Genomic DNA, 16628 nt, shown 5'->3' with positions numbered 1-16628 from the left:
GAGCCTGGAGCCTGTTTCGATTCTGTGTCTCCCTCTCTCTCTCTGCCCCTCCCCCGTTCATGCTCTGTCTCTCTCTGTCCCAAAAATAAATAAAAACGTTGAAAAAAAAAATTTTTTAAAAAAAACACTGGGGGCTCCTGGGTGGCTCAGTTGCTTAAGCGTGGGACTTCGGCTCAGGCCATGGTCTCGCGGTCTGTGAGTTCGCGCCCCGCGTTGCACTCTGCGCTGACAGCTCAGACCCTGAAGCCTGCTTCAGATTCTGTGTCTCCCTCTCTCTCTGCCCCTCCCCCGCTCATGCTCTGTCTCTCTCTGTCTCTTAATAACAAATAAACGTTTAAAAGAAAAAAAAAAAAAAACCACTCACTGAATGCCAGCAGCCCAGACGTCGTCTTCCAGGAGGAAGGAAATAGATCCATAAACAAATCATTAAATACAAAGGGCTTCTAATGGGAAGGCTGGAAGACACTGGCACACAGAGGGAGAATTATGAATGTCCTGAAGACTCCAAAGGCAATTGCTGAGGGGGACTCAGGACTTCCTGCACCATAAAAGCATTATTTAGATGTGTAACTCATGGAGTTTTGTAAAATCTCTCATTTTGCAATCCCACAATGAACTAGCCACCGCCCCCCCCCACAAGAACAGTAAAGAGTTTTTGTGTTGTAAAATATACATAAAATTTACTCTTTTAGCCATTTTGAGGTATTCGGTTCAGTGGCGTTAAGTGCATTCACGATGTTGCGATAATGTTGCGATCCCCGGAATTAAAGGCCAAAAAACCAGACAGGGAGCCCTTGTTTATACACACCATGACATGGGGGAGGGGAAGGGCCAGAGATGATCCCCAGAGGGAGAGCATGTGCTAAATCCTGTTCTTTTTCCTTTAAGTGTCCCCTGGTCTGGGAGTTTGCTGGGTATATGGCACGGTTAATTAGGCCAAGGTCAAAGGTCCATCCCCTGTGGGCCAGGTAAACCTGTCCGGGTTCGCTGGCTGGTTTCCATGGCCAAAGCCTGCCCTCCCATCCCCGAGCCGATGCTCCTCAAAGAGATGGCTGAGGTCCCTCCGGGGAAGCTGGCGAGCTGGAACAGCTGGGTGCAAAGTCCTCAGAGGACAGACGGATACAGCTCACTGTCGGATCCTGGTTCCTAGGCGGGCCAGAGCTCTCACTGCCGGCCAGAGCCTCCAACCGCAGGATGCGTGCTTCCCAAAGGCAATGGGCAGCTCACCAGTGCTTTTGGAAATGAGGTCAAAGGCAGGAATGAAAAGGATGCAAAGGCAGTCAAAGGTGATTCAAGCCCGTTATACCTGTTTGGGAGACAAATCAGGCTTCCCAGTGAAATATCTTCGCTCACTTTTGTGCCTTTATGATGCACAGATAGATGCTGTTAAGTCTGAGCTCCAAAGGAACTCAGAGTCCCCTGAAATTTAACACCCTTACTTAAAAAAGAGGAAACACGGGGCGCCTGGGTGGCTCAGTCGGTTAAGCGTCCGACTTCAGCTCAGGTCACGATCTCATGGTCTGTGAGTTCGAGCCCCGCGTCGGGCTCTGTGCTGATGGCTCAGAGCCTGGAGCCTGCTTCCGATTCTGTGTCTCCCTCTCTCTCTGCCCCTCCCCATTCATATTCTGTCTCTCTCTGTCTCAAAAATAAATAAAAAAATGTTTAAAAATTAAAAAAAAAAAAAGAGGAAACACAAGCAAGGAATGGGAAAGGTTGTACAGAGTCAACCAGCGACTTAGAATCTAAGCTGAGAATGCAAACACAGGTCTCCTGCCGCCCGGTTCATCACTGCCTCCGTGGCCATGCAGCGGATGAACGGGGTGCTTTCTCAAGGCAGTGCCTCCCACGGGAAGGAAGCTTGGCCCTGGAATCCAACCGGTAGAAAACCCATGCACACTAGCATGCCAAGTCAGTGGAAAAGAAAGAGATGTGGTTTCCGTCTTTCACTTTATTTCTTGAGTGAACAGGAAAGAGCCCCGTCTTTGCGGTACCTGGCACATCGCGGGCAATCCGTAACGCTTAAACGGCTTTATCAGAGAAGGTCTTGTGAGCGAGCCAGTGGTCACGGACAGAACAGATGAATGCAAGGCCAGAACCGTGCAATAAAATCTGCACCTCTAAAACCAGACCCCAAAGCGAGGTCTGAGCAAGGCGTGGGGTCCCATGCCCAACGGGCAGAGCTGGGCAGACCCTAAGCACCAGCCTGGAGGCCAGAATGTCCAGAAAAGACGAGGCGTGGGTCCTTATGAAGACTCGTCTGAAATGAAAAAGCCCGGTTCTGTGCTCACCAGGTCTGCGGGACTCCGTTTCTTCAACTGTGAAAGTAATTAGGCTTTCGTGTCTTAAATTTCCTTCCACAAAAACATTCAACTTTTCCCCCCCAGTGCGTTAGCTCATAAAATCCGAGTCCATAGCTAAGAATGCCCAAGTTTCTCCTCGTTGCCTACTAGAGATGGTCATGCCAGAGACTTCTTTCAACCAGCCAACACCTCCTGAGACAGGCAGAGGGGCCTGGTCCAGGGTGGGGGTGGGGGCAGACCCAAGCCACAGCCGGCACGACGGAGACACGAGTATCCAAACGCCCACCGCAAAAGGAGGAAACCTCCCTTGGCTTCACAGACGCCCCGAAGCTCGGCGACACCGGGGGAATTCAATTTCCCCTAGTCTGGTCAACATCGTCGCTCCGGTTTGCCAAGTCCCTCTTTCCTGGATGTCGCCTCTTCCTTCTTTCTTGTTTACGGCAAAGCAGTGCAGCCAGCAGTCAGCTGTCTTGCCAAGGGCTCTTGCCACGGGCCGTCCTCCGTGACGTGGGTCTCTAGCTTCTCCAACTAGTTCAAGGAAGCTGAGAGGACAGGACGCGGCGCAACTCACCGCGGTGCCGGGATCAGCATCAGTGCCGATTTGCGAGAGGGACAAGAGAGGGATGCAGGTTTGGGAGTGAGGAACCCACGAATCCAGCAAGATGTATTTAAGGAGGCCCATTTCCATAAAGACCTATGTCTGGCTCCACGGGGCTCCGAGGGGTTGGGAGACTGTGCACCCCAAACCCCGCTCTCAACGGCTCTCTAATCTCGTCGCTAGTGGAACAGAGACACGGGTGAGGGGAAGGCACGCTTGCGTGGCCAGTTTGCTGAGGATTTCTGGAAACGCAGCGCAGGCTGCTCTTTTCAGGTAACCGTCTGAGCCTACTGAGGAGGACACCGAGGTAAAGGGCACGCATAAACGCGGCCTTACTCTCTCAGGGGAGAATGGAGGCCCCAGAAAGAGAGGAAACTCCTCCCGGGCGGAGTACCGGAAACATTCGTGTTTTAGCTTAGAGCACAAGTAGGGTGAAGGGGGCAATGCTCCCCTTGCCGATGACCCAGCAAGGTCATCGCCGATGACCCAGCGCCGTCCAGAGAGCCCCACCAGTCTGGGACACTTAGTACTAACTTGCTCTGAATTTCTCGGCGCGATGCATCCTAAAAACGAAAGGGGAAAGCTGTACTTACAGACTCTTAAAGTGAACCGCTGGGCTCCGCCTTGAGAACCCAGACAGAGGTCAGGACGTGCCACCAGGGGTGTGATGACATCGACAGTGGCAGAAGCCGAGGCGGGGCCCAGCAGCGCTGACGGCACCGAGAGTCTCAGTAGCGGAAGGTCAGCGGCAAGGCCACGAACGGGAACCACACGAAACCTTCCGAGAGCGCCCGAGCCAACGACCGCTGCGTTCGATTCCGATGCCCTCTTTACTAACACAAGCAGGAGGGTGCCATCGGGGACGCCAGTCGTCCGTTCAGTGGCAGACACATACAGGGAGGGAGACTGCTTCAGGCTGACCGCTCTGCTTCTCTTGCCCCCACACCTGAGGGGGTTGGACACACTATCAGCGACGGCAGTCCAGCCCCTCCATAATTCTGACCTCGTGTGTGTGGACTGGGGGGACAGGAACCCGTATCTCTGGGTGGAGATGACTGTGCTATGCTCCCCTGGAATAGACATGCCTACCTGCTCAGAGAAAGCCAGCTCCTGAAAAGAGGCGGGGGGGGGGGAGGGAAGGAGTGGGGGGAGCGGCCGAGACACGTGGGCACTGGGGGTGCAGCGGGCCCAAACACACTCTGGGCTTTGAGAGCAGGGAGGGGACCACCTGGCCAGAGCAGCAGACAAGTGTGGCAGGGCCGTGGAGGGGAGGACGTTCAGGAAGGGTTCAGGGGCGCCTGGGTGGCTCAGTCAGTTAAGCGTCTGTCTTCGGCTCAGGTCATAATCTCACGGTTCGTGGGTTCGAGCCCCACGTCGGGCTCTGTGCTGACGGCTCGGAGCCTGGAGCCTGCTTGGGATTCTGTGCCTCCCTCTCTCTCTGCCCCTTTCCCCACTCATGCTAGGTCTCTCTCTCTCTCTCTCTCAAAAGTAAATAAACATGAAAAAATAATAAAATAAAAATTAAGAAAAAAAGAAAGAGCTCACCCCAATGCAGACACATTTGGGGTGGTGGTAAGCTGGTCTGCCAGCTACTTAAAAAGCAAAAAAGAACCTCACCCTCTTTGAAAAACTGTATGTCACGTCCAAAATAGAAGAGTCATTTCCTCAAAGGCCTCGCAATGAAGAACATTCTACTTGGAATCCACAGGGCCAGGGTGACAGTCACAGCTTACCACTTACTAGCCGTGTAAAGTTCCAAGCTTCTTAACCTGATTTTCACATTTATTAAACGAGCATCAGTAACTCTGCTCTCCCCGGATTGAAAGAACTAATATTCAGTACATGAAAGCCCTTAGCTCAATGCCTGGCACAGGCAGGAGACGTAAGATGCCAGACAAATCTGGCACCGAGGGTACCAGTGACATCATCCAGGGGCTATCTCCTACCTCCAGGGCCATCGTCTGGTTCCTGTGTTGATGACGCTAGACTATTTAAAGTTCTCTTTTCTTTGTTTTCTGAGGAATGTGTCTGTGCTCCCTGGAAGAAGAACTTCTCTAAATCATTCTTAAGTTCCTGACGACGAACTGAGCCGAAGCAGACGTAAGGCAGCTGGAAGCTTCACTCCAGACCCGGAGCACCTGATAGGATACGCTTGGAGTTTCCAAGACGGTAAGTTCCCTGGACCCAAGGAAATCATGGAAAAGAGGACTTTAAGGGAAAAGTAACCAGAAAAAGTTACCGAAACAGCGCGGGTGACAGGAAAACCATATGACAATGGCTGGAATAATTGAGAAAATGGTGCTAAACAACTCAGGGTCTGAGCAGATACTGAACGCAGCCAAAAAAGAACTCAGAAGTTACCAAAATAGGGTATTTGGAGGCCTGACTTGACATTCGGTGGGCAATGAACGTGACAGGAAGACTTAACAAAACAAAAAGCTCTCCTCCAACCCCCTCCCATTCTTTCAACTCCAACTCTAGTAACAGACTCTTCAATCTATATTGGTGGACACTAAACAAGTATTCAAGGTTAGAAATTTAGTGTCAGTTACTTTTGCCACCTAGAAGATGGACTACCTTGCCAGGTACAGTTGTTTAAAATCTTAGATTCCTGGGGCGCCTGGGTGGCGCAGTCGGTTAAGCGTCCGACTTCAGCCAGGTCACGATCTCGCGGTCCATGAGTTCGAGCCCCGCGTCGGGCTCTGGGCTGATGGCTCAGAGCCTGGAGCCTGTTTCCGATTCTGTGTCTCCCTCTCTCTCTGCCCCTCCCCCATTCATGTTCTGTCTCTCTCTGTCCCCAAAATAAATAAAAACGTTAAAAAAAAAATTAAAAAAAAAATCTTAGATTCCTATTGGCGAAGTTGAGTGCGGACGTATTTAATACTGATCAGATGACAAACGCTGGGGACACATACACAGAACATAAGGGTCGGACTGAAAATCTTTCTGTGACAAGAATCCTGCCTATCTTACTCTGTGCACAGTTCTTTGTAGCCTGAGTTCTACACGGCGGCGAGGCAAGGAAAAGAACCGAAGTTCCCACCTGCTTCTAAGACTGGTTCACGGGATTCAGGTTTCTCAGGCAGCATGTTTTCTATGACACTTTCTACTGGAGGACTCGCCTCTACGGGTTGAATAAAATGGGGCACTCCAGCACAGAGTGGGTATTTGTGATGCCCAAGTCCCCCTGTGTGCTTTTTGAGATCATAAATTGCCCTTATATTACCATGAGCAAAGTGGAGGCATACGTCAACCAGAATTCTCTCTCCAGATATAAGCAAGAGGAGAAATATGGTTCTCGTATGTGCCCTCAATCGATCTTAAATTTGCCTCTAGGACTTTCTCCTTACGCTGATCGTTCACAGAGTCTTACCTATGCCACAATGCTTTGATGTGCTACGTTTCACAATGGAGAAGAGACACCTAAGGCATTTTCGGTAAAAGTTATACACCAAATAATGTGAATGGCCCAGCATTCAGAAGTGTGAAGAGAGCCATGCGTGGTTACGTGTTATGTGTGGGATGGAAGGAGCTTGCTCACTACTTTGCCACCTTCTCGACCCCTTGATCCCAGCAAGATCCCTTGGAGGTGGAAATTAATGGGACGCCAAAAGCTCAGGAAACCATTCCTCCAGAGCATTCCCCAAAACACTTTTGCTTTCAGGCTGGGCTTGCCTCTTCAGCTGCATCACGACAACGTAACTGAACGAAGGCACCGCTCGGAAAAAAGTCCTGACCCCTATGCTAGGAGGTGCCGCGTCCTGCCTCCTAATATACCAGTAACCTAAATTTTAAGGATGGCATTTTACAAGCACATCCAAATATGCTTCTGAGAGAAGAAAAGGCACTCTCCGTTTGCTAAGGTTAAATCTGAAACTTCTCACCGGTTCTGCTCTTAATTAGTTTTTCTTGTAAACACACTCCCGCCGCCACATCCATCTTTTGGGAAAACACGTCTCAGGAACCCATGTCCCCAGGAGTAGTAGCTGACAGGCAGGACTGAAGGTAAAGGTCAGACAGATGTGGGAAATGACCGGCACACTCAACAAGGCCTACTTTGCTTCCCAGGCTGATGCCAAAACGTTTGCACGCAGTCCTTATCACAAAATCCAAGCCGTTGGGCTCGCTGCCAGTGATGTGTGTGAAAGGCAGTGGTTTTTAACCCTAGAACATGGCGAGGCCACGGATTCTGAGTTACAGTATACTTTCAATGATCTTGCCCCGCCGGGTGACAAAAGCAAATGAAAGTTACAAACACATCAGACGCCTTATTTCAGCTTCTACCCAGTAGCATTTTCTACATGCTGGTAAGAACTGAGTTTTTACGAATTAATCTCGATTTGCTTTTGTCTCTTACTCGTCTGTGATCATTGCGCAAAGCTGACCACATGGAGAAGAAAACACGAAGAGGTACAACAGGGGCATGTCAAGGCTACCGGGCTGTACAGGACGGGAAGGTGTGACAATCCCTCTTCCTGAATCAGACATTCTGAAAGAGCTCAGTAAGACCTTACGGTATCAGATGGTCCAATACGGGTCCACTTAGCACATCTCAGAAAGGTGCTTATTAAGCCTCTGCTGGAAAAAAGTTCTTTTTGATGTTCCTGTTAGAGTTTTGTCAGCCACGGAACCGAAATTCAGTGCCATGGAACTCTATCTATCTGCCAGGATACTGCCCGCTATACTTACTCACAAAAAAAATCCTGCTTTAGGGGCGCCTGGGTGGCTCAGTCAGTGAAGCATCCGACTCTTGATTTTGGCTCAGGTCGTGATCTCACGAGTGTGAGATCAAGCCCGGTGTCAGGCTCCACACTCGGCAATGGAGCCTGCTTGGGATTCATTCTCTCTCTCTCTCTCTCTCTCTCTCTCTCTCTCTCTCTCTCCTCTCCCTCTCTCCCTCCCTCTTTCTCTGCCCCTCCCCTGCTCATTCCCTCTCTTTCGAGATAAATAAACTTTAGAAAAAGCCTGCTTTATAAAGATAAGATTCAAGATACATACAGCCGAAGTCATAATCCATATGAATTCCTTCTATTATAAGGGAATGGATTTCTCGATAAAGGTGCATTTCAAAACCGGCCTCATTCTATACAGAAGAAATAACATGAGTATATTGGGACTGCCTATATATACACAAATGCTTCTTTTTATTTCAGCTTCTCAAGATTGCCTGTTTCCTCTGGTTCCAACGCAATCATTTGTGCCATGCTTTGGGCCGCTACATGTTACACTAAAACTGTACAAAGCTTTGTGCTGTACTTGCTTCCGTAGAGCTTGGAACGCCTTTGAGACATTATCTCATTTTGTTATGGCCAATTGTGTTATGCTTACCCTCAGAAATCACTGTTAACACCAGCCACCCTCTCTCCTGAGCTCGTGAGTGGTTTATGGGGCTGAAAACGAATCCATCAATGCATATGAATCAAATGCAGGAAACCAGTACTCATTGTTGGAACAACAGACCCTTGGGCATTAAGTCACTTATGACTGGAATTTGGTTGATCACAGGAGAGGAGAGCTTAATGGTAACAAGAATGCTGTAACCTGATTTTTCAAAGCACTTTCATTTAATCACTTTCAATTCAAGGAGTGACCCGATTTTAGATGCAATGACCGTGACACAAAAAGAGTTTAAGTGTCCTGCCCAGGATGGTCAACCTAGAGAGGGACAAAATCATCTGATCTAAAGCAGTACTTTCTGCCTTCTCCCCTCTCCCTCGCCATCACCCAAGTCTACTTCTGGTCCCGGTAATATCATCCTTTTTCCCTCACAGCACTTCGAAGTATCTGAATTGTTTTGTTTACTCACTCTGTTCTCTTGTTTTTGTCTATCCCTCGAATGAAAACCCTGTGAGCACAGGAACCTTGCTGTTTTGTCACTCAGGTGACCTCAGTGCCTAGGGCATCTCTCGTGTTCAATAAACATACCTAGCACAGCATAAGAGCATCACCACTTGCTCAGCAAGTTCTTTTGAGTGAATAAATGACCACAACTGGAATCTCCAGAGAGCAGCGATTTTCCAGCCACGCCCACGGATCTGGGGTGGGAAAGAACACTCGAGAGAGGGAACAGCCACCTCGCTACCAAATCCCTGGCCTGGTTAAAGAAGCGAAGATATGGCAATGACTACAGGCCGGGCTGATGCCAAAGATGAAGAGAGGCGAGGCCACTGGCTTCAGTCCTTGAGGGATCTCGTTCCCTGAAAAAGTCTCTGAAGGAACATAATTCTCGGGGGCCGCTACAACACGAGCAGTACACACGGCCGGTTCTCCGTCCCTGCGCCCATTTTTAGCAGCAAATGAAGTTCAGGAGCAAGGTGACAGAAAGCAGTGAGTGATAAGCGATAGCTGGTCACTCATTTGGGCTGTGGTCTGGGGGCAAAACTCAAGTAATCAGACTGGCACTTCCCCAAAAGGAAAAGTTATTATATGACCCAGCAATTCCACTCCTAGGAACATACCTAGGAACAAGAGAACTGAAAACATACGTCCACACGGAAACCTATACATAAAGGGTTATAGCAACATTACTCATAACAGGTGAAAAGTGTAAACAACTTAAATGTCCATCAACGGATGAATGGATAGATAAAATGTGATGTAGGCATACAATGAATATTATTCAGCCATAAAAAGATAGGAAGTACCAATACCCGCTGCAACAATGACGAGCCTTAAAACCATTGCACTAAGCTAGTCACAAAGGGCCCCATGTTACGTGAACGGTCTAGACGGGGCAAATCTCCTGAGACAGACACGAGGTTGGTGGTTGCTTGGAGCTGGGGGATAATGGCCACCAAATGGGTACAGGGATTCTTTCTGGGTTCATGAAAACGTTCTGCAAGTAGACAGTGATGACGATTGCCCTTTAAAGGACAAGGATTGCCCTTTTAAGGATTGTATCCTTTAAATGGGTAAACGGTATGGTATTTGAAATAGATCTCAACGCAGCGGTTACTAAAAACAAAGACAACAAAACTCATGCAATAACCAAATCCTTCTGCAGTCTGCTGCGGATGGGGGCAATGTTGGAGCCTCCCATATTTCCCTCATAAGAGGAGAACAACTCTGCCTATGATACCTGGCGTTCTGTGGAGGTGACTGCCACCCTCTCTGACTCTCCACGCTAGCTTGCCTTGCTCCGTCAGGCTTGCTTTGGTCCTGTCTTTTGTCTTCATTCCTTTAACGGACTTCTGCAGAACACCTACTATGTGCCAGGTGCTGTGCAAGGCGCCGGCCCTACAGACGCAAGACGAGCTGGCTTTGCCTTCAAGAAGCTACCACTTTCATAATTATTCATGCGACCACAGGCCAGGAAACAGCAAAAGGAAGAGCCGTGAGTGGTTTTCGGTGATGGGTTGTGGGCAGAAAAGAATTTTCCGTAGCTGGGCTCCAGAAAGGTAGACTCATGTCCATACCGGAAAAAGCACACACAGGTCTGGTGTGCGACTATCTCAAAGGCAGGGTGGGGAGGAGTGTGCAGGAGGAGGGGGAGCCCCAGGAGCAAAATCAGACAGGAAGCTGGAAGACACAAAACCCCTCAGGCCATGAAATAGTGCCAGCATTAGCCTTAAATTCCATCTGGCAGTACTCTGGGCGTTTCCATTTTGTTTATTTATTTTATTTATTTTTTAAAGGAAAGAAGAGATGGGGGAGGAGGGACAGAACTTAAGTTATTACTCAGCATTTCCACCCTGTTTAATGTTTGCAAAGTACTCCTGCACTCAGTCCTGAACTGCCTGAAATAATAAAGGAATTTGAGAACCCAGCCAAGAACTCGAAGTACTTAGGAGACATAAGAACCTATCACTGCATCTGGCAAGGTGGGCACTATTAAAAAAAAAAAAAAAAAATTAATCCCAGGGGCCCCTGGGTGGCTCAGTCGGTTAAGCAAGCGTCTGACTTCGGCTCAGGTCACGATCTCGAGGTTGGTGAGTTCGAGCCCCGCCTCGGGCTCTGTGCCGACAGCTCCGAGCCTGGAGCCTGCTTCAGATTCTGGGTCTCCCTCTCTCTCTGCCCCTCCCCTGCTCGTGCTCTGTCGCTCTCTGTCTCAAAAATAGATAAAACATTTTTTAAAAATTAAAAAAAAAAATTAATCCCCTAAAATGAGCACTATATAAAGACATCATCCAATACGATAATCTCCGTAAAACCGACAGGCCTCTTGGTGGTGGTAAAGGAACTCCGTAAGCTCATGTTCTAAGTCTGCCCATTCATACCTTGACACACACCAGGTTTCAAATGGGCACGGACATCCTTTTTTGACGTGAAAGAGTCCTGCGGCACCCCAAATATTTTATGGTAGCAGTTAACAAGAACATCAGCTTCCTGCGGTCAGGACTGGAGCACCGGGACCATCATACTCAAGACGCAGCATCGATGAAGTGACAGGTATTTGCGTGACTGCCTATCAGCTGGGCCAGCGCCAGCGAGCTCCAAAACACCAGGAGCACTGTGGCTTTTGGCCTCAAGCTCCAGAAGGTACTTGAAATGGAGGTGCTCGTGGATCTGGATTACGTTTCAATCCAACCAAGCTCAGTGACCTCCTCGGCTGGCTCCAGAGGAGTACTACCTTGAGGAATGTCCATGGGTCAACTGGGAAACCACTCGGTAAAGACAGAGTACAAATTTAAAAGGACCATTATATGAATCCTAGGAGGACAGAGTGCTTCAATGAGCGATTCCAAAAAACTATGTTCGGGTCACGGAACGATGAAGAGAGAGCGTTGCAAACGTATTCAAAAGACATCACCTACTTTATTTCCAATCAACTCTCCGCTCTTCCCTCCTACACTCCACAGGACACTTGGAAAAACTTGACAAAACCCACCACATGCACACATACTGCAACTCTACTACGGTCAAGCGGGAATTACCAGGTCGAGATCTGAAAGAGATCAAACCTTAGAGAGACGAGGCCAGCGTGTGAGGCTCCTCTCTTCTTGGGGCAACTGCCGAATTAAGAAAAGTTTCCTGAATGGCCGAGCAGCGTTTCTGATGGCCTGGTGGGTCCAGGAGAACAAAAATGGGGAGTCCTAGACCGCCAGTGAGTTGGCTGTAATTTCAGACAAACTAGACTAAGGAAAAAAGCAATCCTACAGACAAACTAACGGTAAAAAGATTTAATAAACAGGAATTAAAAGTTCAAACTGTTTAGAGGCGCCTGGGTAGCTCAGTCAGTTGAGCGTCCAACTCTTGATTTCAGCTCGGGTCATGATCCCAGGGTCATGGGATTGAGCCCTGCATCAGCCTCCACACTGAGGGTAGAGCCTGTTTAAGATTCATTCTCTTTCTCTCTCTCTCTCTCTCTCATTCCCCTCCACCCCCTGTTCTCGGCCCCTCTCCCCTGCTTGCACTCTCTCTCTCTCTAAAAAAATTGAAAAGTGCAAATTGTTTCAGTATAACAATTCTAAAATTGTACGTACCTAAAAATAGGTCTGAAAATATATAAGGCAAAAAACTGACGTCACCGTAAATCATCATCATTGACATAAACTGTAAGCATGGTGAAAGACTGAACACTGTTCTCTGATGGAAAATGGAGGAAAACAATGATGTACAGCAAATTTGAAAAAAAAAAATGATAAAGAAATAAGAATCTAACCGTCATCCACAGATGGTCCTAACATACATTCTTTTCAAGCCTATACGGAAGAGTTTCCAAAGCCAAACATACGCCTTCTGCCTGTACAATGCAAAAACGTGTAACACAGATACTAGCTAGAATGGATAAATCTGGCCCCTGACAAAGAAGTATGACCTAGTAAGGCCTGAGGGGACTGGTTTCAACAAGCAAAGCAGTCTTGAGATCAGACAGTAAGTAGATTGTCCCTTGTGTCTTGGTGATTTAGGGACAACATGGAACCGATGTTGGGCTGGACCTGAGATGGCGAGGATGAAAAGAGCAAAGAGAGGGGGGTGTGGGGAGAGTCCGCACGGCCCTCTCCCCTTCTCCCTGCCCCTGGGAGCTGCATGGCTGTGCTTTGAGCTGTGTGGAAGGGAGAGGAAACCCTGGCCGCCTGCCTAAACATAAAGGGAGGCAGCAGGGATAATAGAGTCTTCTATGCAATCAGGCAGAATGACTTAGCTTTTCTATGGCCAAACCCTGCTTCCTTTTCCCCTGGCTTCCCAGCTTTTCTCCCCCCATTCTAGGCAAGTGCATTAGATTCCTAATGGCCACCTTTGCTATTCCGCCGTCACAAGCATTTACATGGATGAGGGCAAGTGCGGATCCTGAAAATCTAGAGATCCTGATTCTAAGAAGCTTCACCCTCTGAGAAAAGTCTTCCTTGCTGCCCACCTCCTTCCTGCCTTACTCGTCAGAGGGAATAGACGGGCCCCGAAAATTGGTCTTTGCTTTGATCCTCAACTTCGGTGGCCTGGACGCATGTTGGTGGTACTCTGGGATTTGAATTAGAAATGTGGATACGTGGAGGGGTCCTGCCGGGATTCAAGCTCCACTGACATGGAGCTACAAGCCTCGGGTGGGGTGGGATGCGGGGGGGAGTGGGCACGACCTGTGCTTTTCAGACAAACCAGGCGTGCTGAGTACTTCCCTACAGCCCACTGACAGGTTAACTGGACCACCTCCCCAGCCTGACCTAATTGCAGGAAATATACTACGGGGCTTTCTGGACCTGCTGTAGCCCTGACCTAGTTCTGTGAAAGGATCTCAGCAGCACCAGTAAGTCTCTCCCTCATTTCTCCCCCAATCTGGCAACATTTAGTGCTGAGTAGAAAGAGCCACTTAATCGGCAGTGTTTCCTTTGCGCGGCAGCCAATCCAGGGTCCCACGTGGCTCCTCCCGGGCCAGCACGGTGTCGGATCCTTCTGCATCCGCGGCTTGGGGTTCAGCTATTCATATGCTCTGACGTTCTGGGGTCTGAGCACGGTGGCACTCATGTATTTGGCTGGCTGTGTTGGAAATCACTCTCAGCACAAAGTTGTATAGCCTAAGTACTTCCTGGGTTTTTTTTACTAGCACCATTTCAGGAAGTAAGGCACGTTGATGTTTGCTCGAAGTGCCTTATTAATAAGTAACTTCCACTGTGCTTCCCTTTCCCCGTCTGGCAGGAGGCCATCCAGACTTACCCTCATACATCTCCAGGATGTGAACCGTGTCTCCGATCTCCAAGGAGAGCTCCACATCTTGAGAGGCATTGTAGTTATAGATCGCTGGAAATGAGAAAGACACGGGGGAAATGGCATCAGTGGCGGTTAAAATACAAGTCACTACACAGCACAGTCAGTGGTTAATGAATTACTTATGGAACGAACAGCCCTCTATTTAATGATTTTGTGTGAATCACCCACTGTAAAGCAGAGGACATCCTCCTAAACCCCCGTTACTGGTAATTTACACTCGTTCTTCCATCCGGCAAAAATTGGTTGGCTGTCTACGACACGTTGTGTTCGAGGCCGGGGACAGAGACAAAACCCACAGGTGGGGTCCCTGCCCCAGGGGTTTTTAATAGTCCAGTAGAGGGAGGAAGATATTAAATGTATTATATTACAGAAACAACTACTTCATTTCAATTGGGGGAAGAGTTATGAAAGAAAACACCAGGCTACAATGAGAATGCAGTGTGGGTTTCTGTAGGTGGGTCCCTTGTCCATCAGACAACAGCCAGCCTCCATCACCACTGAGCTCAAGATCTCTAAGACACAGAATGAGCCATCTCCCGGCTTCGCTGGCACAGTAATTGGGAGTCAAAAGGCCACTTTGAGTCCCATCTACCCTGTAGGAGCAGACCAACGCACAGTGCAATGTGGAGACGGCCATCTTTTCCCAGGTCTGGGCGTCCTGGGGAAATGGATTGCCCAGCACCTCCGCATCAAGGTGACCTCAATCACCACATCCTCAGGACTGGCAGTGACTGGGCCAGATTATGGAAAATAGGCTAAGTCTGATGACTCAAAAAGACGACAACCCCGTCTTAAGATGGGTAAGGGCTCCGAAGAGACATTTTACCAAGAATCATATATGCTGGCTAAGAAACACACAAAAGGGTGCTCATCGTCATTAGTCATCAAGGAAATGCAAATTCACCACAAGATACCATTTCACACCCACTAGAATGGCTATGGGTTTTTGTTTGTTTGTTAGGTTTACTTATTTGAGAGAGAGAGACAGAGAGAAAGCGAGCTGGGGAGGGGCAGAGAGAGGGAGAGACAGAATCCCCAGCAAGCTCCGAGCTGTCAGCACAGAGTCTGACACGGGGCTCGAACTCACAAACTGTGAGACCATGAGCTGAGCTGACATCAAGAGCAGGGCACTGAACTGACGGAGCTACCCAGACGCCCCGGCTAGAGTTTTAAAAAGGTAGACAACTGGCAAGAATGTGGAGAAACTGGAACCCTCACTCATGGCCGGCAGGAACGGAAGACGACACAGCCTCTTCGGAAAACAGTTTGACAGTTTCTTAAGCCACACATAAATTTCCAGTACATTCCCAGCAATTACATTCCCCGCTCACTCCGAAGAGAAATGAAAACACATCCGCGCGGCAACTTTCTGTGACTATTCCCAGCTGCTATGGTAGGCAGAAAAATAGCCTCCCAAAAGATAGTCACATCAGATTTCTGGAAACTGTGAATGCTACCTTACGCAGCAAAACATTTAGGCGCGCCTGGGTGGCTCAGGTGGGTAAGCGTCTGACTTCGGCTTAGGTTGTGATCTAGCAGTTCATGGGTTTGAGTCCCGCGTCCGGCTCTGTGCGGACAGCTCGGAGCCTAGAGCCTGGAGCCTGCTTTGGATTCTCCCTCTCTCTCTCTGCTTCTCCCCTACTTGCTCTCTCTCTCTCTCTCTCTCTCTCTCAAAAATAAACATTAAAAAAAAGAATTGGGGTAAGTTAAGGATCTTGAAAGGAAGAGTGTTTTCTGGATCATCAGCGTGGGTCCTAAAGGCAATCACATGTGTCCTGGTAAGAGAGGGCCAGAGGGAGTTTTGGGAGATGCACGGGAGAGAAGGAAATGTGAAGGCGGTGGCAAAGACTGAACCACTGTGACCTCCAGTCAGGGACAGACACAACCACCAGAGGAGGTGGCAAGTAATGGAATCTCCTCGAGAGCCTCTAGAAGGAGCACTGGCTATCAACACCTTCACCTTATACTTCTGGTCTTCAGAGCTGTGAACATAAATTTCTGTTGTTTTAAGCCACTGAGTTCCTAGTCATTTGTCACAACGGGTCACAGGAAACCAAAGTAGCAGTATTATTTACAACAGCCCAAAAGTGGAAATTACCCATCCACTGATGAACAAATAGATACATAAAATAGGATCGATCTATACGATGGAACACTACTCAGCAGTAAAAAGGGATGGAATAAGGACACAGGCTACAACACAGGTGAACTTCAAAAAATTTATGCCAAGGGAGGGGGTGCCTGGGTGGCTCCGTCGGTTAACTGGCTGACTTCGGCTCAGGTCACGATCTCACGGCTCATGAGTTCGAGTCCTGCGTCAGGGTCTGTGCTGGTAGCTCAGATCCTGGAGCTTGCTTCCATTTCTGTGTCTCCCTCTCTCTCTGCCCCTCCCCTGCTCACACTCTCTCTCAGAAATAAACATTAAAAAAAATTTTTTTTTTTTTTAAATTATGCTAGGGGTGCCAGGGTGGCACAGTCGGTTAAGCGTCTGACTGTTAATCTTGGCTGAGGGCATGATCTCACAGTTCATGAGTTCGAGCCCCGCATCAGGCTCTGTGCTGATGGTGCAACACCCACTTGGGATTCTG

General features: G+C 48.8%; 1 protein-coding gene across 11 annotated transcripts in view; it reads right to left on the bottom strand.

Annotated features, from left to right (window-relative positions):
• The window catches only part of DOCK5 (dedicator of cytokinesis 5), a 223269-nt gene that overhangs the window by 148371 nt on the left and 58270 nt on the right, over positions 1 to 16628 (bottom strand). For all 11 annotated transcript variants that reach the window (XM_047090919.1, XM_047090925.1, XM_047090926.1 and 8 more), the window contains exon 2: positions 13987 to 14070. In XM_047090919.1, the coding sequence (XP_046946875.1) occupies positions 13987 to 14070 (84 nt within the window). The remainder of the gene's footprint in view (positions 1 to 13986; positions 14071 to 16628) is intronic.

Source organism: Lynx rufus, unplaced genomic scaffold (genome assembly GCF_022079265.1).
Source record: "Lynx rufus isolate CCGP_SWC_20201006 ecotype Redwood Valley unplaced genomic scaffold, mLynRuf1.p SCAF_3, whole genome shotgun sequence".
Taxonomy (NCBI): Eukaryota; Metazoa; Chordata; class Mammalia; order Carnivora; family Felidae; genus Lynx; species Lynx rufus.
This window is presented reverse-complemented; position numbering and strand designations above follow the sequence as displayed.